The 23,221-nt window shown below is 43.6% G+C and overlaps 1 protein-coding gene across 1 annotated transcript in view; it reads right to left on the reverse strand.

Annotated features, from left to right (window-relative positions):
- Positions 1-5,917: 5,917 nt before the first annotated feature.
- ACMSD (aminocarboxymuconate semialdehyde decarboxylase) overlaps positions 5,918-23,221 on the reverse strand; it is a 75,792-nt gene continuing 58,488 nt past the window's right edge. Inside the window, exons 6-10 of the mRNA XM_077273045.1 lie at positions 10,743-10,836; positions 8,976-9,071; positions 8,686-8,858; positions 7,843-7,941; positions 5,918-6,815 (exon numbers count right to left, since the gene is read on the reverse strand). Of these exons, the coding sequence (XP_077129160.1) occupies positions 6,753-6,815; positions 7,843-7,941; positions 8,686-8,858; positions 8,976-9,071; positions 10,743-10,836 (525 nt within the window). The 3' untranslated portion in view covers positions 5,918-6,752. The remainder of the gene's footprint in view (positions 6,816-7,842; positions 7,942-8,685; positions 8,859-8,975; positions 9,072-10,742; positions 10,837-23,221) is intronic.

The following is a 23,221-nucleotide window of genomic DNA, read 5'->3' on the forward strand; positions in this document are numbered from 1 at the left end:
TGTATGGAGCATTATATGGGGCTCCTGATTCAATATGGATATTCAAAAACACAACCTACTGATGTCTCAATTAATTTTACTTTTATTGGTATCTATTTTTATTTTTGACATTTACCGGTAGCTGCTGCATTTTCCACCCTAGGCTTATACTTGAGTCAATAAGTTTTCCCAGTTTTTTGTTGCAAAATTAGGGGGGTCGGCTTATACTCGGGTCGGCTTATACTCGAGTATATACGGTAATCAATGGAAAAAATTAGTGAATGATATAATTCCATATGAGAACATACTATGTAGAAATAGAGGATGTCCCCAGAAGTTCCATAAGATTTGGGAAAGGTGGTGTGACTCACCCTTAACACATTCAGCTACTAATGACAAGGTCTCATCAATCTCACGATACAACCCCTGATGTTTATTTGTTTTATTATTGAAGGTGTGATATCACATTTATGTCACTATGGACGGTGACTGTATGGATTATTCTGACTTTACATTGCATTGTTATATGTTTATAATCTTCTCCTGTGGAATCTTTTAATAAAAAGAGTTTAAAAAAACCCCACCTCTTTGAATACTCTTTCTTTTGGTGGGAAAACCACATTGCTGTTCAAACAGTGAATGTTTTTTCTGATGAGGTTATAAACAGTCATTTAAAAAAGAAAGGTGACGTATCGCTTCTTTGATGTGGATTCCTTGTGAAAACGCACCAAACTTATCACTGAGGTTAGAAGACGGCAAAAAAAAAACAGAATAAAGAAAACTTTGCATGAGAACTGAATATTTTATCAAAGCTTTTTGACATGGAAAGCAGCGTGGTTACGATGAAGAAGTGACGGCCTCTGCCAGTTACAATGAAGAAGTGACGGCCTCCGCCGGTTACGATGAAGTGACTTCCTGCGCCGGTTACGATGAAGAATTGACTTCCTGCACCAGTTACGATGAAGTGACTTCCTGCGCCGATTACGATGAAGAAGTGACGGCCTTCGCCGATTATGATGAAGAAGTGACGGCCTCCGCCAGTTACGATGAAGTGACTTCCTGCGCCGGTTACGATGAAGAATTGACTTCCTCACCAGTTACGATGAAGTGACTTCCTGCGCCGGTTACGATGAAGTGACGGCCTCCGCCAGTTACGATGAAGAAGTGATGGCCTCCGCCGGTTACGATGAAGTGACTTCCTGCGCCGGTTACGATGAAGAATTGACTTCCTGCACCAGTTACGATGAAGTGACTTCCTGCGCCGGTTACGATGAAGAAGTGACGGCCTCCGCCGGTTACGATGAAGTGACTTCCTGCGCCGGTTACGATGAAGAATTGACTTCCTGCACCAGTTACGATGAAGTGACTTCCTGCGCCGATTACGATGAAGAAGTGACGACCTCCGCCGGTTACGATGAAGTGACGGCCTCCGCCGGTTACGATGAAGAAGTGACGGCCTCCGCCAGTTACGATGAAGTGACGCCTCCGCCATTTACGATGAAGAAGTGACGGCCTCCGCCGGTTACGATGAAGAAGTGACTGCCGCCACTGGATACGATGTAGACGGTCACTCCGTCAGCCATAAACATTGTAGGCAGTCACTTCCCTTGCTGGATACGATGTAGACAGTCCTTCCTCCTCTATAAACGATGTAGGCAGTCACTTCCTCTGCCAGATACAATGTAGACTGTGACTGCTGCCAGGAGAATCTAGTCAGTAATGTGATAATACTATGGGGCTGCGCGGCTCCATTATGTTGATTGTCAGTAACGATTGCTGGTTTTCTGGCTTCATTATAAGAAATAATAGCATCAATCAAGGCAAGACGCACAAAAGCAGTTTATTTAACCTTTCAGTCGGGAAATAATTCCTGTGAATTGGAGGCGTAATTGCTGATATGGGATAAATACTGCAGATGTATGAAAACAGCGCGGCATCTGTCACAGCGCAGCTCGCCTAAAGTGGGAGAAACACTGAGCACCCGACTGCACAGAAATCCTCCATCGCTGACCGCGTGGAGACGGTATAGCTAATGTGTCGGACCTCTGCTTGCTGTCAGTAATTCTTGTGTACAGGCGGCAATGCAGAACAATCCAGCCGACTCCAGTGCAAAAACTGAAGCAACATTGCAAATACTGGTACAAAACTCTCCCTCCCGTTTTGGTGTGTGTAGCTCCCATGCAGAATTATGTGTTTCTCCATGGCTGTAGATGACGAACCCTGCTCCTGCACTCGTGTTACTATCTTACAACAGGTCCCTGTTTCTTAAAGGGGTTGTCCTCTTTCAGAGTATCCCATTCTCTGGGCACAGTTTGTTGCTAAAAAAACGACTAGACTGCACTTTACTCCCTGGGTCCGCTGCCAAGTCTCCACCGCTGCTTCTGGGTCTGTTATTATCGGCAGCGCTGCAGCTAATCGGTGAGCGCTGCAGCTAATCAGTGAGCGCTGCATCTCATCTATATGGTTAGGGCCACTAAGCTCAGTCACTGGCTGTTGACATGACATCAGCGCTAGAGACACTTACTGACATCGGTAGCAGTGGGGGAGACTCGCCGCTAGATCCAGGGACAGTTGAGCGCATTAAAAAAAAAAATGCAACCAGGGACACTTTTTTTTTTTTTTTTCAGTTGTGGACAACACCTTTAATAATCTACATATATACAAAAATGAGTTGGATAGTAGGTTCTGGGTTTAAATCCCACCAGGGAAAACATCTGCAAGGAGTGTTCTCCCCATGGGTTTACTTCACACTCCCAAAGACATACTGATGGGGAATTTAGATTGTGACCCCAATGGGGGCAGCGATGATGTCTGTAAAGCTGCGGAATATGATGGCTCTATATAAGCAAATAATAAATAACCCATGACTGCAGGGCCGGACCACACACTGGGTTTACTACGAAGGCTCGACAGGTGCTATTTACAGAATATTGTAGGAGATTTTATTAAACAAGTGAATTTGCAAAGTTGCTTTATTTTATTTATTTTTTTTATAGATTCATTGGTGTCAGGAGTGGTATTGTAGTAAAACGCTTAAAACGCCCAATTTCTTCTATTTTTTTGAATTTTTTTTTTAAATCGTAAACTAATCAGTAAAAGGGAAAACATGTCACACCCATTGTAGTTTCAGTCAAAGCCACGCCTTCCCTTTTTAACCCCTTAACGACCGCCGATACGCCTTTTAACGGCGGCAGTTAAGGGTACTTAAACAACAGCACCGTTAATTAACGGCGCTGTGGAAAAAGTGAATAGCGTCCCCCAGAGTTGGATTTTCTCTGGGGTCTCGGTTACTGGGGGTAGCCATGACCCCAGAGATCATGATTCGGGGGTTTTTTTACCGACCCCCGGGTTGCGATCGCCGGTAATTAACCGTGAACCGGCGGTCACAAAAAAAAACACGATTTCCCATTTAATTTCTCTGTCCTCCGATGTGATCGCACATCAGAGGACAGAGAAATGGGGTCCCTGAACGACCCCCGATACTCACCTGTCTCCCCTGGTGCTCTTCGTGGCTCCCGATGGGCGCCGCCATCTTGTTCCGGCCAAAAAATGGCAGGCGCATGCGCAGTGCGCCCGCCGGCGGACACCTAGAAGATCTTTGGGGTCTCGGCTGCCGGGGGTAGCTGAGACCCCAAAGAACATGATCGGGGTTGGTATTACCGACCCCTGTTTTGCGATCGCCGGTAATTAACTGTTTACCGGCGACCGCAAAAAAAAGGCGATGTGTAATTCTCTGTCCTCTGATGTGATCGCACATCAGAGGACAGAGAAATAGGGGGATTCGGGGACCCTGTTATACTTACCGGTGTCCCTGGGTCCTCCTGCGTCCCCTCCTCCCCGCCGACTTCTTCATCCGGTAAGAAAATGGTGTGTGCATGCGCAGTGCGCCCGCCATGATCTGCCAGCCGGAAGCTAGAGGCGTTGGGGCTAAATTTAGGGTTGGGGCTAAATTTAGGGTTAGGGTTGGCGCTAAAGTTAGGGCTAGGGTTGGGGCTAAAGTTAGGGTTAGAGTAGGGTTTGGATTAGGGTTGGCATTAGGGTTACGTTTGGGATTAGGGTTAGGTTTGGGATTAGGGGTGTATTGGGAATAGGGTTAGGTTTGAGGTTAGGGTTGAGATTAGGATTAGGGCTGTGTTGGATTTAGGGTTCTGATTAGGGTTAGGGTTGGGGTTAGGGTTGTGATTAGGATTATGGATCGGGTTGGGGTTAGGGTTGGAGTTAGAATTGTCGGGTTTCCACTGTTTAGGTACATCAGGGGGTCTCTAAATGCCACAGCCAATTTTGCGCTCAAATGGTGCTCCCTCCCTTCTGAGCTCTGCCGTGCGCCCAAACAGTGGTTTACCCCCACATATGGGGCATCGGCGTACTCGGGATAAATTGGACAACAACTTTTGGGGTCCAATTTCTCTTGTTACCCTTGTGAAAATAAAAACTTAGGGGCTAAAAAATCTTTTTTGTGAAAAAAAAAATATTTTTTATTTTCACGACTGCATTATAAACTTCTGTGAAGCACTTGGGCATTCAAAGTTCTCACAACACATCTAGATAAGTTCCTTGGGGGGTCTAATTTCCAAAATGGGGTCACTTGTGGGAGATTTCTACTGTTTAGGTACATCGGGGGCTCTGCAAACGCAACATAACGCCCGCAGACCATTCTATCAAAGTCTGCATTCCAAAACGGCGCTCCTTCCCTTCCGCGCTCTGCCATGCGCCCAAACAGTGGTTTACCCCCACATATGGGGTACCAGCCTACTCAGCATAAATTGCACAATAAATTGTGGGGTCCAATTTCTCTTGTACCCTTGTGAAAGTAAAAATTTGGGGGTAAAAAGATCATTTTTGTGGAAAAAATGATTTTTTTTATTTTCATGGCTCTACATTATAAACTTCTGTGAAGCAGTTGGGGGTTCATAGTGCTCACCACACATCTAGATAAGCTCTTTGGGGGTCTAGTTTCCAAAATGGGGTCACTTGTGGGGGGTTTCTACTGTTTAAGTACATCAGGTGCTCTGCAAATACAACATGACGCCCGCAGACCATCCCATCAAAGTCTGCATTCCAAGCGGCGCTCCTTCCCCTTCGAGCCCCGATGGGTGCCCAAACAGTGTCGTCCCCCCCCCCCACATATGGGGCATCGGCGTACTCAGGACAAAGTGATCAACAGATTTTGGGGTCCGATGTCTCCTGTTACCCTTGAGAAAATAAAAAATTGCAGGCTAAAAAATCATTTTTGAGGAAAAAAAAAGGATTTTTTTTTATTTTCACGGCTCTACTTTATAAATTTCTGTGAAGCACCTGGGGGTCTAAAGTGCTCACCACACATCTAGATAAGTTCCTTAAGGGGTCTAGTTTCCAAAATGGTGTCACTTGTGGAGCGTTTCCAATGTTTAGGCACATCAGGGGCTCTCCAAACGCGACATGGCGTCCGATCTCAATTCCAGCCAATTCTACATTGAAAAAGTCAAACGGTGCTCCTTCCCTTCCAAGCTCTGCGGTGCGCCCAAACAGTGGTTTACCCCCACATATGGGGTATCGGCGTATTCAGGAGAAATTGCACAACAAAATTTATGGTTACATTTCTGTTTTTACACTTGTGAAAATAAAAAAAAATGGTTCTGAAGTAAAATGTTTGCAAAAAAAAAGTTAAATGTTCATTTTTTTCCTTCCACATTGTTTCAGTTCCTGTGAAGCACGTAAAGGGTTAATAAACTTCTTGAATGTGGTTTTGAGCACCTTGAGGGGTGCAGTTTTTAGAATGGTGTCACACTTGGTTATTTTCTATCATATAGACCCCTCAAAATGACTTCAAATGTGATGTGGTCCCTAAAAAACAAAATGGTGTTGTAAAAATGAGAAATTGCTGGTCAACTTTTAACCCTTATAACTCCCTAACAAAAAAAAAAAATTTGTTTCCAAAATTGTGCTGATGTCAAGTAGACATGTGGGAAATGTTGTTTATTAACTATTTTTTTGTGACATATCTCTGTGATTTAAGGGCATAAAAATACAAAGTTTGAAAATTGCAAAATTTTACAAATTTTCGCCATATTTCCATTTTTTTCATAAATAATCGCAAGTAATATCGAAGAAATGTTGCCATTAACATGAAGTACAATATGTCATGAAAAAAAAATCTCAGAATCAGCAGGATCCGTTAAAGCGTTCCAGAGTTATAACCTCATAAAGTGACAGTGGTCAGAATTGTAAAAATTGGCTCGGTCATTAAGTACCAAATTGGCTCTGTCACTAAGAGGTTAAAGAACATATTGCTTTTATTATACATTTAACAATAATAAAGTGGATATTTTAGTATCTGAGAGTTGCTGTAATCAATGGGCGGAAAACCATCCCGACTATCCGAGCGCCTCCAATATCTTCAGGACGGTGAAGTACTGGGAATGACGCTGATCTGTCCTATTGTTGCTTTATTTCTGTTTACAAACACTCATGATGACCTGAGGCTTTTAGAAAGTTACATTTATATTTGTTTCTTGCAAGTACCTGGTGACTTTTTTTTTTTCTTTCTTTTTTTATTGTACATTTCAATTTCCTACACTATATACACAATAGACCTAAGTGGAAAACTTTAGAGAGAAGCCATCAGGTGAGGTCTGGTTTCATTGCCTTTAGGCATCTTCCTAACCATTAGCATGGTGCCGCACAGACTGTCCATACAGATGTAGCAGAGCTGGAATACTTCATATCATCTTGGGTCCTTCTATAAGAGGGAAGGAAATCCAATGAGTTATATATAAGACTTGCTGGGCCGCCCGTCATTCATAATCAGTTTTGTTAAGCCTGAGGAAATTCAACGCGTTTTCAGCCAAAAGCTTATCCTGAAAAAAAAAAAAAAAAAAACTCACGAAATTACAAAAAAATAATACAATTAAAACAGCTATAATAGTAATACAGGAGCAGTGCCCCCTTGTAGAGACTAAAGATTAGGGGCACTATGTAGAATCTCCTACCCATTTAGTTCCTAATTCTTTATGCTACTCAGGTCTGTAAGCTCTAAACACCTCCGGAGGATGAGGGGAGAAGGCGCTTTTATTATTACTAAGTGGAGTTTTATGAAAAAATGTTTTAATGTTTTGCCTTTTCAGGCTGTTTGTTCCCCATACATTGCAGTTAGAGAATGCGCAAACTGAGAAAATGTCGGTGAGATCATGATGACGGGGGAGTTTGTATCTCTTTTATCCATCTTCTGAGTTCCCGTTAACTGGTTTAAGACCACATCAAAGTTTGATGTGGTTAATGGTTACAGTGCTGCTTAGAAAAAGAAAAAAAAAAAGCTTCAAACTTCCCCGTCAAAACGGGCTTACTAATGGGTCCTCAGTTAACTCATTCTACAGGTAGCAATGTGCAGGGAAACAAAGGGCCTGTAAAAGTCAAAACTGCAAAACGTTTCAGAAAAACGAATTGCAAAAATTAGATTTTGCCCAAAATGCTCACGTTTTAGGAAAAAAGTCCATATCCTTTGGATCTGCACCAGAAATGTGCATTTGTGACCTCCCATCCCACACTACTCTACAGATGGGGATGACGAACATAGAAGAAAGTCTGTCCACAGACAGAGGAACATGACCTTTGGGCTTCTGGAGAGACGCTAAGGGTGCAGTCAGACTGACATATAAATCGGACCAAGATCAGAACACAGTGCACAGACTGGCAGGCGGCTCTCCCGACCAGAGCGCAACGGCTGCATAGAAATACATGAAGCTGTCACGCTCCGGGAGGGAGAGCCGCCGGCCAGTCCATGCATTGCGTTCTGATCTCGGGCCGATTTATATGGTTGGATTTATAGGGTCATCTGACTGTACCCTTCGCATAAGACGACCCTTATATTTTAGTAAACCTCTTTACCTTTAATTTTTGATCAAAGTCTTCCATTGACTCAATCAATAGTCCAGGTTTATGTTCTCCAAGGGGGAAAGGATAGTCCGTTCCTAACAGAATCTTGTCCTGAAAGTGAGATTGAAAAAAAGCTAATTAGCCAGTGTAAACCCTGTGCACCTCTGTAGTGGAATAAATACTTGTGGATCCTTTTAACGTTGACTTCTATATTGCTACTTATTTTTGCCTTCTCGCTTATGGACCTGCAAGTTCTGAGCTCAGTGGGTGTCCGCCATAAAGCTGTTTTACCACCGTCTCTTGCATCGTTTCTCAGCCATGAAATTAATGTGCAAGGTGTGATATCTTGGAGAAATAATTGGCATAGAAGTTTCCTCCAAGATCATAACTTACATGCTGCTCCCTCACAGTGTACTAGTATGGCGTCCCAGCAGCGCCACATTGGAAGGACAACCGGCTCCCGAGAACATGAGATGTAGCCGCCTCTGTCCTACATTGCCTCGTGGTTGAGGTTCATCCTTCCCGGCTTTGGTTCCTCTGCGATCATATTGCTGTTTACTGATCCTGACTTTGGCCTTGTTTCCTGTCTATTCTTGCTTGTTCTCTGGATACTACGCCTGGTGCTTGTAGTGCTACACTGGACCGGGCTCCTGACAATGCCCTAGCCTCATGCCTTGGCTTGCTTGATGATGTAGTTCTCCAACAGAATGGCTGACCCCAATCTCCGACCATGCTGAGGACTGCGAGGGAATTAGTTCAGAGCGCAAGAACTACGGGTGAGAAATTTTGGCTGCAATACAGTCGTGTGACCCTACACGTCGGTGGATGATGACCTGGTCTTTACGTGTAACTCACCTCTCCTATTATGTCTACAAGCAGTTCTAATGCCCGAGGATCATGTACCAAGGAATCTATGTAGAAAGCACCAAGATACTTCCGAGGAGGCACCGTATTGTGAACGGCGCAGAGATCCGGGCGCACATTGAAGCCGTGATCAATACGACCGACTGTAAATGGGAAGGCTCCCCCTAAAAAACACAAAGTTCAGGTCTAGTATTTGCAAAACTACAACTCCCAGCAAACCATGACATCCTATTTAACTAATAGAGGAAAATGGGAGTATGTCAGATGAGTAAGTGACCTACCTCCATGAGCAAAGCAAACTCTGAGTTTTGGAAACTTTTCAAATATTCCACCCATAATCATACAGCAAATAGCAGTCGTGGTCTCCGCTGGCATCCCTAACATAAAACAGCACACGACGAGGTTATATCATATGGGTGGTCAAGGATTAGAAAAACATGGCTGCTTTCTTCTAAAACAAATGGTGCCACACTTGTCCGTAGGTTGTGTGTAGTATTGCGGCTCAATCCCTTTATAAAAGAACTGAGTTCTGCAATACCAAACACAACCTATGGACAGGTGTGGCGCTGTTTCTGGAGGAAAGATGCTCCAACATCAGCGACATTTTCTCCGCTATCCTTAGTGGTCTATGCAGTTATAAACTTAGAGTCTCATGAGCTTATTCACGTGGCGTTGTGCAGCGCAGAATTGGGGTACCTTAATCCCACGCTTCATATGCGCAGGGGTTAATGTTTGCTTTAAAGTGATCTGCTCCAAAGCTTTATATTCAATTTTCTGCTGTTCTTAAAGCTGGTCATATCTTGAAATTAGTATCTGAGCCCATGGAAGGTGGCTTCTGCTAAATAAGGCAATGTTCACACGTTGCGTTTTTGCAGCAGCATTTTCTTTTTTTAATGCAAACTAAAAGCTGGGTTTTTTTTTTTTTTTTTTATAGCATCAGCAAAAATGAGATTTCAGAAACCTCATCCACAGGCTCGTTTTGTTTTCCATGACTGAATTGGAAAGCTGCTGCGGTTTTTTTAAATCTGCAGCGTGTCGATGCTTCCTGCATTTTTGCAGCATTTTTTACAGCCACAGAAAGTAACGATTAAATGCAAAAAAAAAAAAGCTTTGAGTTTTTGCAATGTGGGTGTAATAGGATGCGAAACCCATCTATTTTCCCATTTTTATTTTTTATTTTCGCAAGTATAAACCATAATGTCTTGGTATCCTCACATGAGTGGGGATGTTAGTATTTTTTTTTATTTTAAAGTTAGTTGCACTTTATTTTTTAAAGTTTTGTTTATCCTTTACTTTCTCCTGACTCCAAGCTTTTTTAAGAATAGTCACTATTTGTTCAAACATAAACAACTTTTTTTTAAAGTTGCGCAAAGAGGTTTTTCAATCCAGCAAAGTGAATTCAAATCAAAAATACTTTTTTTATGACATTATTAAAATAGTAGCATGGGAATAAAGAAATATACTGAGTCAGCGAAGAGTCAGCTACACTCAAAACGCGTCAGATACATACTTTTTTTTATGTCCTTGTTCCTGTTTTAATGAAGTCACAATAAAGTATTTTTGCTTTGAATTCACTTTGCGGGATTGAAAAACTTCTTTTCCCAAAACCAAGATGAACAACATCGATTGGATGAAGTGAGCTGTAGCTACAATCTTTTTCTAAAGAAACTTTTTCCCCTATCAAGTTTTACCAAATTACCTTTTGTGGTTTCACATATGTCTTGCATTGGTGGTCTAACACCTTGTATTGTTCAAGTCTGCGAGGGAGAAGCTAAGCTGAAGTTTGGGATCCTGAAAAAAATCCACAAAAAAAAAACAGGCTGCATTTTGGCTGCAGGTTTTTTCTGCTAAGAGATCAGGTTTTGGCTGCAGAAAAAAAAAGCAGCAAACTGTGAATATAAGCTAATATGACCTACTTCACCCAGCACTTGCCTAATGCTATTCCCAACAATGCAGCACATTCCAAGTAGTAGTCCTTTTTAAATGTTTGTTTTATTGTTAACAATAATAAAAAACAATGAAAAGACCTAGTAGTTACAAATACTAACCCACCAGCCAGGGAAGCCAGTATTTGGACATCCTTCCATCCAGCTGCATGTCCCAGGGGTGAACAAATATAGAACAATTTAATTCTTCCGCTGCCTGGAACAGATATTGCCAAATAGGAGATTCGTGTCAGAACTATTTTATTTTTAAAGACCAGAAAAACCTTTTACATGGAATGTTTTTAGGTTAATTTACTTTCTAAATCAAAATTTAGGTAATTTCAAAAATAATTTTCAATAAGTTCCACTATTTTGTTTCTGCGGAGTGCTCTGCAAAAATTATCATCCGGTCCTGACGACTCACACTGCCCTCCTCCCTTCTCTCATTGTTAGGCTATGTGCACACGCTGCGGATTACTCTGTGGATTTTTCCGGACTGATTTTGGTAAATCCGCAGGAAAACCGCACTGCGGATTTCCTGCGGAAATACCGCAATTTTTTTTTGCGGATTCCACCTGCGGTTTTACACCTGCGGATTCCTATTATGGAGCAGGTGTAAAACGCTGCGGAATCTGCACAAAGAATTGACATTCTGCAGAATAAACAACGCTACATTTCTGCTCGTTTTTGTTTTCCTTAGGTTTACATGGTACTGTACAACGCATGGAAAACAGCTGCGAATCTGCAGAGTGTGCACATACCTTAGGCCTCTTTCAAACGTCCGTTTCTCACGTTCACGAATAACACAAACCCATTATGAGCTAAGATCATCTTGTTTTTTTGTTTTTTTTGCAGACTGATCTTCAGCAAACTAAAGTTGACATGTCCCTTTTTTTTTAATCTGATTTGTAGATCCAAGTCGTCCATTCGGTCCATGATAAAAATGGATGTCGCGTATATCGCTGTGTCATCTGATTTGAGTACTGTTCAGTTGGTTGGAAAAGCTTTACATTTTTATTTTATTTTTTGCGCACAGGATAAAAAGAGGATGACATATGGATCAAGAACGAATTGAAAAAGGATCCAGCTTACCCCAAAACATGTATCTGATTGAGGCTTTAGAGAAAACAGCAGGAAGGGGATTGTACACAGACCTCCATGCTGTGTAGATGGGAGAAAGTATCTATAGTCTTAGGGAAGGCAGATAAAAAAGGCTATGGGTAAAGTAGAACGCCCATGAAGAGGAAATAAGTTCAGGAGTTAATGAAGACAGCTGCACTCTAAATACATATAGACCTCACATCCAGCCTATATTACTGGGAGAGACACACAGACCTCACATCCAGCCTATATTACTGAAAGAGACACACAGAGCTCACATCCAGCCTATATTACTGGGAGACACACAGATCTCACATCCAGCCTATATTACTGGGAGAGACACAGACCTCACATCCAGCCTATATTACTGGGAGAGACACACAGACCTCACATCCAGCCTATATTACTGAAAGAGACACACAGAGCTCACATCCAGCCTATATTACTGGGAGACACACAGATCTCACATCCAGCCTATATTACTGGGAGAGACACAGACCTCACATCCAGCCTATATTACTGGGAGAGACACAGAGCTCACATCCAGCCTGTATTACTGGGAGACAGATCTCACATCCAGCCTATATTACTGGGAGAGACACACAGATCTCGCATCCAGCCTATATTACTGGGAGGGACACACAGACCTCACATCCAGCCTATATTACTGAGAGAAAAATGCAGATCTCACATCCAGTCTATATTACTGGGAGAAAAACGCAGATCTCGCATCCAGCCTATATTACTGGGAGAGACACACAGACCTCACATCCAGCCTATATTACTGGGAGAGACACACAGACCTCACATCCAGCCTATATTACTGGGAGAGACACACAGACCTCACATCCAGCCTATATTAATGGGAGAGACACACAGACCTCACATCCAGCCTATATTACTGGGAGAAACACTCAGATCTCACATTCAGACTATATTACTGGGAGAGACACACAGACCTCACATCCAGCCTATATTACTGAGAGAAAAATGCAGATCTCACATCCAGTCTATATTACTGGGAGAAAAACGCAGATCTCACATCCAGTCTATTGTCATGATCTCCATGGCCAGAGAACTAGCATAAGCCTATATAGGAACAAGCTCTTGGAAGATGGTAACTGTACTGACCATGAACTAAACCTACCGCACAACTAGAAGTAGCCAGGTAGCATATCCTACTTTTTATCCCTATATGCCCAGCGCCGGCCGGAGAACTAAATAATGCTAGCAGAGGGAAATATAAGACCTGACTCACCTCTAGAGAAATGCCCAAAAAGGAGACAGAGGCCCCCCACATATATTGGCGGTGATTTTAGATGAAATAACAAACGCAGCAGGAAAATAGTTTTAGCAAATTTGAGGTCCGCTTTCTAGATAGCAGAAGACAGAAAGCACACTTTCATGGTCAGTAGAAAACCCTAACAAAACACCATCCAGAAATTACTTTAGGACTCTGGCATTAACTCATAATACCAGAGTGGCAATTCCTGATCAACAAGAGCTTTCCAGACACAGTAACGAAACTGCAGCTGTGAACTGGAACCAAAAAACAAAAACAAACAAGGACGAAAGTCCAACTTATCTAGTAGATGTCTGGGAGCAGGAACAAGCACAGAGAGGCTTCTGATAACATTGTTGACCGGCAAGCAACTAACAGAGAAGCCAGGTTATATAGCGACACCCAGATCTGATGAGAACAGGTGAACAGGGAAGATGATGACACAAGTTCAATTCCACCAGTAGCCACCGGGGGAGCCCAGAATCCAAATTCACAACAGTACCCCCCCCTCAAGGAGGGGGCACCGAACCCTCACCAGAACCACCAGGGCGATCAGGATGGGCCCTATGAAAGGCACGAACCAGATCGGAGGCATGAACATCAGATGCAGTGACCCAAGAATTATCCTCCTGGCCGTATCCCTTCCACTTGACCAGATACTGGAGTCTCCGTCTGGAAACACGGGAGTCTAGGATTTTCTCCACAACGTACTCCAACTCACCCTCAACCAACACCGGAGCAGGAGGCTCAACGGAAGGCACAACCGGTGCCTCATACCTGCGCAATAACGACCGATGAAAAACGTTATGAATAGAAAAGGATGCAGGGAGGTCTAAACGGAAGGAAACAGGGTTAAGAATCTCCAATATTTTATACGGACCGATGAACCGAGGCTTAAACTTAGGAGATGAGACCCTCATAGGGACAAAACGAGAAGACAACCACACCAAATCTCCAACACAAAGCCGAGGACCAACACGACGGTGACGGTTGGCAAAAAGCTGAGTCTTCTCCTGGGACAACTTCAAATTGTCCATCACCTGCCCCCAGATATGATGCAATCTCTCCACCACCGCATCCACTCCAGGACAATCCGAGGATTCCACCTGACCGGAGGAAAATCGAGGATGGAACCCCGAATTACAGAAAAACGGGGACACCAAGGTGGCAGAGCTGGCCCGATTATTGAGGGCGAACTCCGCCAATGGCAAAAAAGCAACCCAATCATCCTGGTCAGCAGACACAAAACACCTCAGATATGTCTCCAGGGTCTGATTAGTCCGCTCGGTCTGGCCATTAGTCTGAGGGTGAAAAGCAGACGAAAAAGACAAATCTATGCCCATCCTAGCACAGAATGCCCGCCAAAATCTAGACACAAATTGGGTTCCTCTGTCAGAAACGATATTCTCAGGAATACCATGCAAACGAACAACATTTTGAAAAAACAGGGGAACCAACTCGGAAGAAGAAGGCAATTTGGGCAGGGGAACCAAATGGACCATCTTAGAAAAACGGTCACACACCACCCAGATGACAGACATCTTCTGGGAAACAGGCAGATCTGAAATAAAATCCATCGAGATGTGCGTCCAAGGCCTCTTAGGAATAGGCAAGGGCAACAATAATCCACTAGCCCGAGAACAACAAGGCTTGGCCCGAGCACAAACGTCACAAGACTGCACAAAGCCTCGCACATCTCGTGACAGGGAAGGCCACCAGAAGGATCTTGCCACCAAATCCCTGGTACCAAAAATTCCAGGATGACCTGCCAATGCAGAAGAATGCACCTCAGAGATGACTCTACTGGTCCAATCATCAGGAACAAACAGCCTATCAGGCGGACAACGATCCGGTCTATCCGCCTGAAACTCCTGCAAGGCCCGCCGCAGGTCTGGAGAAACGGCTGACAAAATAACTCCATCCTTAAGGATACCTGTGGGCTCAGAGTTGCCGGGTGAATCAGGCTCAAAACTCCTAGAAAGGGCATCCGCCTTAACATTCTTAGAACCCGGTAGGTATGACACCACAAAATTAAACCGAGAAAAAAATAATGACCAGCGCGCCTGTCTAGGATTCAGGCGCCTGGCGGTCTCAAGATAAATCAAATTTTTGTGGTCAGTCAATACCACCACCTGATGTCTGGCCCCCTCAAGCCAATGGCGCCACTCCTCAAACGCCCACTTCATGGCCAAAAGCTCCCGATTCCCAACATCATAATTCCGCTCAGCGGGCGAAAATTTACGGGAAAAGAAGGCACAAGGCCTCATCACGGAGCAGTCAGAACTTTTCTGCGACAACACTGCCCCAGCTCCGATCTCAGAAGCGTCGACCTCAACCTGAAAAGGAAGAGCCACATCAGGCTGACGCAACACAGGGGCAGAAGAAAAACGGCGCTTAAGCTCCTGAAAGGCCTCCACAGCATCAGGGGACCAATTAGCAACATCAGCACCCTGTCTAGTCAAATCGGTCAATGGCTTAACGACATCCGAAAAACCAGAAATAAATCGACGATAAAAGTTGGCAAAGCCCAAAAATTTCTGAAGACTCTTAAGAGAAGAGGGCTGCGTCCAATCACAAATAGCTTGAACCTTGACAGGATCCATCTCAATGGAAGAGGGAGAAAAAATATATCCCAAAAAGGAAATTCTCTGAACCCCAAATACGCACTTAGAACCCTTGACACACAGAGAATTAGACCGCAAAACCTGAAAAACCCTCTTAACTTGCTGGACATGAGAGTCCCAGTTATCCGAAAAAATCAGAATATCATCCAGATACACTATCATAAATTTATCCAAAAAATCGCGGAAAATATCATGCATAAAGGACTGGAAGACTGAAGGGGCATTAGAAAGACCAAAAGGCATCACCAAATACTCAAAGTGGCCCTCGGGCGTATTAAATGCGGTTTTCCACTCATCCCCCTGCCTGATCCGCACCAAATTATACGCCCCACGGAGATCAATCTTAGAGAACCACTTGGCCCCCTTTATGCGAGCAAACAAATCAGTCAGCAACGGCAATGGGTATTGATATTTAACCGTGATTTTATTCAAAAGCCGATAATCAATACATGGTCTCAAAGAGCCGTCTTTTTTTGACACAAAGAAAAAACCGGCTCCTAAGGGAGATGACGATGGACGAATATGTCCCTTTTCCAAGGACTCCTTTATATATTCTCGCATAGCAGTATGTTCAGGCACAGACAGATTAAATAAACGACCCTTTGGGTATTTACTACCCGGAATTAAATCTATAGCACAATCGCACTCACGGTGCGGAGGTAGTGAACCCAGCTTGGGTTCTTCAAAGACGTCACGATAGTCAGACAGGAACTCAGGGATTTCAGAGGGGATAGATGATGAAATGGAAACCAAAGGTACGTCCCCATGAGTCCCCCTACATCCCCAGCTCAACACAGACATAGCTCTCCAGTCAAGGACTGGGTTGTGAGACTGCAGCCATGGCAATCCTAGCACCAAATCATCATGTAGATTATACAGCACCAGAAAACGAATAGTCTCCTGGTGATCCGGATTAATACGCATAGTTACTTGTGTCCAGTATTGTGGTTTATTATTAGCCAATGGGGTGGAGTCAATCCCCTTCAGAGGAATAAGAGTCTCCAAAGGCTCTAAATCATACCCACAACGATTGGCAAAGGACCAATCCATAAGACTCAAAGCGGCGCCAGAGTCGATATAGGCGTCCGTGGTAATAGATGACAAAGAGCAAATCAGGGTCACAGACAAAATAAATTTAGACTGTAAAGTGCCAATGGAAACGGATTTATCAAGCTTTTTAGTACGCTTAGAGCATGCTGATATAACATGAGTAGAATCCCCACAATAGAAACACAACCCATTTTTCCGTCTAAAATTCTGCCGCTCGCTTCTGGACAGAATTCTATCACACTGCATGCTTTCTGGCGTCTTCTCAGTGGACACCGCCAGATGGTGCACTGGTTTGCGCTCCCGCAGACGCCTATCGATCTGAATGGCCATTGTCATGGACTCATTCAGACCCGCAGGCACAGGGAACCCCACCATAACATCCTTAATGGCATCAGAGAGACCCTCTCTGAAAGTAGCCGCCAAGGCACACTCATTCCACTGAGTAAGCACAGACCATTTACGGAATCTTTGGCAGTAAATTTCAGCTTCATCTTGCCCCTGCGATAGGGACATCAAAGTTTTTTCTGCCTGAAGTTCCAAATGAGGTTCCTCATAGAGCAACCCCAAGGCCAGAAAAAACGCATCCACATTGCGCAACGCAGGATCCCCTGGTGCCAATGAAAAAGCCCAGTCTTGAGGGTCGCCGCGGAGCAAGGAAATCACAATCCCAACCTGCTGTGCAGGGTCTCCAGCAGAACGAGATTTCAGGGACAAAAATAACTTGCAATTATTTCTAAAATTCTGAAAGCCAGATCTATTCCCTGAGAAGAATTCCGGCAAAGGAATTCTCGGCTCTGATACCGGAGCATGAACAACAAAATCTTGCAAACTTTGTACTTTCGTGGCGAGATTATTCAAACCTGCAGTTACACTCTGAAGATCCATTATAGACAGGTGAACACAGAGCCATTCAAAGATTAGAAGGAGAGAGAAAAAAAAAGAAAGACTGCAGCATAGACAGACTGGCAAGTGATCCAATTAAGAGCACAAAAAAAAAAAAAAAAACTCTCAGCAGACTTCTTATTTCTCTCCTTTCTCAGCCAAGGATTTTAACCCTTTAGTGGGCCGGTCAAACTGTCATGATCTCCATGGCCAGAGAACTAGCATAAGCCTATATAGGAACAAGCTCTTGGAAGATGGTAACTGTACTGACCATGAACTAAAACTTACCGCACAACTAGAAGTAGCCAGGTAGCATGTCCTACTTTTTATCCCTATATGCCCAGCGCCGGCCGGAGAACTAAATAATGCTAGCAGAGGGAAATATAAGACCTGACTCACCTCTAGAGAAATGCCCAAAAAGGAGACAGAGGCCCCCCACATATATTGGCGGTGATTTTAGATGAAATAACAAACGCAGCAGGAAAATAGTTTTAGCAAATTTGAGGTCCGCTTTCTAGATAGCAGAAGACAGAAAGCACACTTTCATGGTCAGTAGAAAACCCTAACAAAACACCATCCAGAAATTACTTTAGGACTCTGGCATTAACTCATAATACCAGAGTGGCAATTCCTGATCAACAAGAGCTTTCCAGACACAGTAACGAAACTGCAGCTGTGAACTGGAACCAAAAAACAAAAACAAAAACAAACAAGGACGAAAGTCCAACTTATCTAGTAGATGTCTGGGAGCAGGAACAAGCACAGAGAGGCTTCTGATAACATTGTTGACCGGCAAGCAACTAACAGAGAAGCCAGGTTATATAGCGACACCCAGATCTGATGAGAACAGGTGAACAGGGAAGATGATGACACAAGTTCAATTCCACCAGTAGCCACCGGGGGAGCCCAGAATCCAAATTCACAACAGTCTATATTACTGGGAGAAAAACGCAGATCTCACATCCAGTCTATGACATTCAGCCTACATTACTGAGAGAGACACACAGACCTCACATCCAGCCTATATTACTGGGAGAGGCACACAGACCTCACATCCAGCCTATATTACTGGGAGAGACACAGAGACCTCACATCCAGCCTATATTACTGGAAGAGACACACAGACCTCACATCCAGCCTATATTACTGGGAGAGACACACAGACCTCACATCCAGCCTATATTACTGGGAGAGACACACAGACCTCACATCCAGCCTATATTACTGAGAGAAAAACGCAGATCTCACATCCAGTCTATATTACTGGGAGAAAAACGCAGATCTCACATCCAGTCTATATTACTGGGAGAAAAACGCAGATCTCACATCCAGTCTATATTACTGGGAGAAACACTCAGATCTGACATTCAGCCTATATTACTGAGAGAGACACACAGACCTCACATCCAGCCTATATTACTGAGAGAGACACACATCTCACATCCAGCCTATATTACTGAGAGAAAAACGCAGATCTCACATCCAGTCTATATTACTGAGAGAGACACACAGACCTCACATCCAGCCTATATTACTGAGAGAAAAACGCAGATCTCACATCCAGTCTATATTACTGAGAGAGACACACAGACCTCACATCCAGCCTATATTACTGAGAGAAAAACGCAGATCTCACATCCAGTCTATATTACTGAGAGAGACACACAGACCTCACATCCAGCCTATATTACTGAGAGAAAAACGCAGATCTCACATCCAGTCTATATTACTGAGAGAGACACACAGACCTCACATCCAGCCTATATTACTGAGAGAAAAACGCAGATCTCACATCCAGTCTATATTACTGAGAGAGACACACAGACCTCACATCCAGCCTATATTACTGGGAAGGACACACAGATCTCACATCCAGCCTATATTACTGGGAGAGACACACAGACCTCACATCCAGCCTATTTTACTGGGAGAGACACACAGACCTCACATCCAGCCTATATTACTGAGAGAGACACACAGACCTCACATCCAGCCTATATTACTGGGAGAGACACACAGACCTCACATCCAGCCTATATTACTGAGAGAGACACACAGATCTCACATCCAGCCTATATTACTGGGAGAGACACACAGATCTCACATCCAGCCTATATTACTGAGAGAAAAACGCAGATCTCACATCCAGTCTATATTACTGAGAGAGACACACAGATCTCACATCCAGCCTATATTACTGGGAAGGACACACAGACCTCACATCCAGCCTATATTACTGGGAGAAACACGCAGACCTCCCATCCAGATTATATTACAGGTAAAGACACACGAGGAAAATGTTGTCAGGCTGCAAACTGTAAATCAAGGGGTCTGGACATGAATAAAGGAAGGGAGATTGCAGACTGAATATTAATGCAGTTTTGTTAACAAAAAGTGACTGCTAGTCTATGTCATAATATTTTTTTTTTCCCCATGTCAAAGGTGTCAATAACTCTTAACTGCTGGGCTTCTGTAAATTTGCTGGTAAATGTAAGTAGTAGATTTGCCACTAGATGGCGATGTTGCTATGTAGAGAAATAAGAAATGAAGAGAACTATAAGCTGCTGAGATAATATTCTCTGTGTTGAAAACCTTTAGTGACACCTAGAGGTACAATGGCAGTACTGCAGTGTATGTAGTGGATTGGGCTGGAAAGAGTTATAGACAGGAAGACATTCGATCAGATTTTGCCAGGATTAGCTATATGTTGTTCTCTTAGTGCACAGGGAAAAAGACAGAACAAAAATATTGTGTTCAGGACCTGCATAGAACATTCAAACATTTACTGTGGATCTCTCCGCAGCATTCGACACTGTGGATCATCAGCTCCTCCTCACTATGCTCCGCTCCATCGGCCTCAAGGACACCGTTCTCTCTTGGTTCTCCTCCTATTAGTCCATGAGCCAAGAACCAAATTTGACGATATCGGTACCAAGCGGAGTGACTAATTCTCTTTGGTATTTTTAGGTAGATGCATGTCTGTAGTTTATTTTTTGATATGATAGCCCTTACATATACGTAGCTTATTAACCCCTTCAGCCCTAGGCCTATTTGTACCCAAGTGCCTAAGCCAATCTGACCTGTGCCACTTCATGGGCTAATAACTTTGGAACGCTTTCACCTATCCAAGCCATTCTGAGATTGTTTTCTCGTGACATATTGTACTTCACGTCAGTGCTAAATGGGAGTCAATATATTTTACCTTTCTATATAAAAAAATGCTAAATATTCGGAAATTTTGGAAAAATCGGCAATTTTTTAACTTTGAAATTCTCTGCTTTTTACAAAAATACTGATACCCCCCATAATAGTTATTAATTTACACTCCCCACATGTTTACTTCATATTGGCATCATTTTGAAAATGAAACCTTATTGTTTTACGACGTAATAGGGCTTATAGTTTTATGCGCAATTTTTCACATTTACAGCAAAACCCACTTTTCAAAGGACCAAGTCACTTCTGAAGTCACTTTAAGGGGCTTACATAACAGAAACCACCCATAAATTACCCCATTTTGCAAACTACACCCCTCAAGCTGTTCAAAACTCATTTTTAAAAACTGTTAACCCTTTAGGTGTTCCACAGGAATTTTAGCATGAGCCAAGAACCAAATATGACGATATCGGTACCACCCGGAGTGACTAGATGTAGTATTTGTAACAAAATTTAATCCAAGTTATGTAAATACACACTGAACATGTCATGTGCATATATATATATATATATATATATATATATATATATATATATATATATATATATATATATATATATATATATATGTTACTCCATAATATCTTCAACATCGGACTCTGAATCTGACTGTTGTTCTACTGGCTCGTCTTCAGTACCCTTGTTCTGGCATGTCTGTAATCTGCACATGTCTGTGCACTTCAGGCCATTGCTGAGGCAAGTACACTGAGGAAGTTCACATGACCGCACACACTTGCAGGACAGTAGCTGTATAATAGCTTCTGGTGCTGGTGCCCCTTGCATCCACTTGACAACAAGCTTTCCGTCGTTATCTATCATCCAACCGCAGTCTGTTGGGTTTGCAACCCATGGCTGGCTCTGCAGACTTCTCCTCCAGATCGCAGCCTGGTAGTTTGCACGCAGTGCATGCATGAAAAGGCAGTCCTGGCAAGGAGGGAGTTGACTTGACTCTACCACTCCACGTCTGGCACAGAACAGCTGATAACGGAGCCTGTTTACCTCAGTTGTTTGGGTAGTTGGCAGGTACATGTGGCAGGTGATTTCCTGTAACTTCTCAAAAAGTTCGGTAGACACTTCCCATGAACGACCAACTTCCTGAAAGGCATCCTGGTATGTCTTGTTCATCTTCAACTGCTTGAGTGTCGTCATCTTCCCACGGCCAGCGAATGCACTGACGGTGTCACAGCCTGTAAATGCATGCATACCAATCAATGAATCACATACGCTGCCTCCCAATGTTCGGCTCAGAGTGGTGATATCCAGGAATCTTGTCCGGTTCTGTGTACCGCATTTCTGGAACAGGTGGGATGGGATTTTGTGGCACATGCCCAGACACAGGACCATGACATCAGTATCCTCCGAAGTGATGATGACCGACTTGTAACCAGATTCTGCTGCATGAAGAGCATGGAGAAGGAGGCGTGTGTCTGCTTCTTCTTGATTTGACTTAAGGTCAGCAGCCTCTTCCCACTGTTCTTTGGTGATCTTAAAGCAGAGCTGCTCACATGTGACATACAGCTCCTTCTCCTCAAGCTTCTCCCTGTGGTGTTTCGCCTTCCATTCTTCTACCAGAAACTTTATGAGACTTGCCTTGTTGGAGGAACTACTTAGAAGCTTTTTCCACTGCTGGATGTTGTGCCCATGTTGAATGTTCTTGAAATGGATCCCTGTGCCTTCATATCTGTTGACTCTTTCTGTATCTTTGATGGATGTCTCCTTGTAGACGTCAAAGACAATATCAATGCGCTTGCTCTTAGCACCCTCATGGATAGCGCGACTCATTGCTGTGCCTGCTAGCTGGCCAAATGTTGCATTGTTTCCCTTCAGTTTCTGAACCAGGCTCATCCCATCAATGATGGTTGCAGAGGGCTCGGGGATCACTTCTGCAGGACGAGCATTCCTCTCCAACTCCCTTGCGAGGGCAGCCTTGTTGGTCTTGCGGATAGACCCATCACCATTGGCAAGTGCCCATGGCAATGGACCCAGGGGATGAGTCAAGACATCACTCATTTGTAGCTTTCTGTTCTCAGCTACAAGTATCATCTGGCCAAATAGGTTTCTGTCAGCCTTCAAAATTACCTCCTTGCCAAGACCTTGTCTGCGTGTCTTCATTTGGATGTTAGAGAACGTTTTAAGTTTGTTCTTCGTCATCTTGTCATGAAACAATGTAGTTGGCTTATCGGTACCCAAACGCTCATCCTTGAATGTTTGATATGCATCCTCTCCTATACTGTATGCCCCTTGAAGGTCTTTGGCTACATCTGGTGGTGCTACAGTCGCTGTTGACAAACTGATAAGTTCACCATTATGCTCTTTGTTGAAGGGGTTCACCCAACCTGTCTCCAGCAGTTGAACGAAAGATTGGACATCGGCTTCATCTCTTCTAATCCTAGACACCTGTAGGTCTGAATGGCTGAAGTCAGTATATTGTTGGCCTACCAGGGCCC

This window comes from Ranitomeya variabilis, chromosome 7 (genome assembly GCF_051348905.1).
Source record: "Ranitomeya variabilis isolate aRanVar5 chromosome 7, aRanVar5.hap1, whole genome shotgun sequence".
Classification (NCBI taxonomy): domain Eukaryota; kingdom Metazoa; phylum Chordata; class Amphibia; order Anura; family Dendrobatidae; genus Ranitomeya; species Ranitomeya variabilis.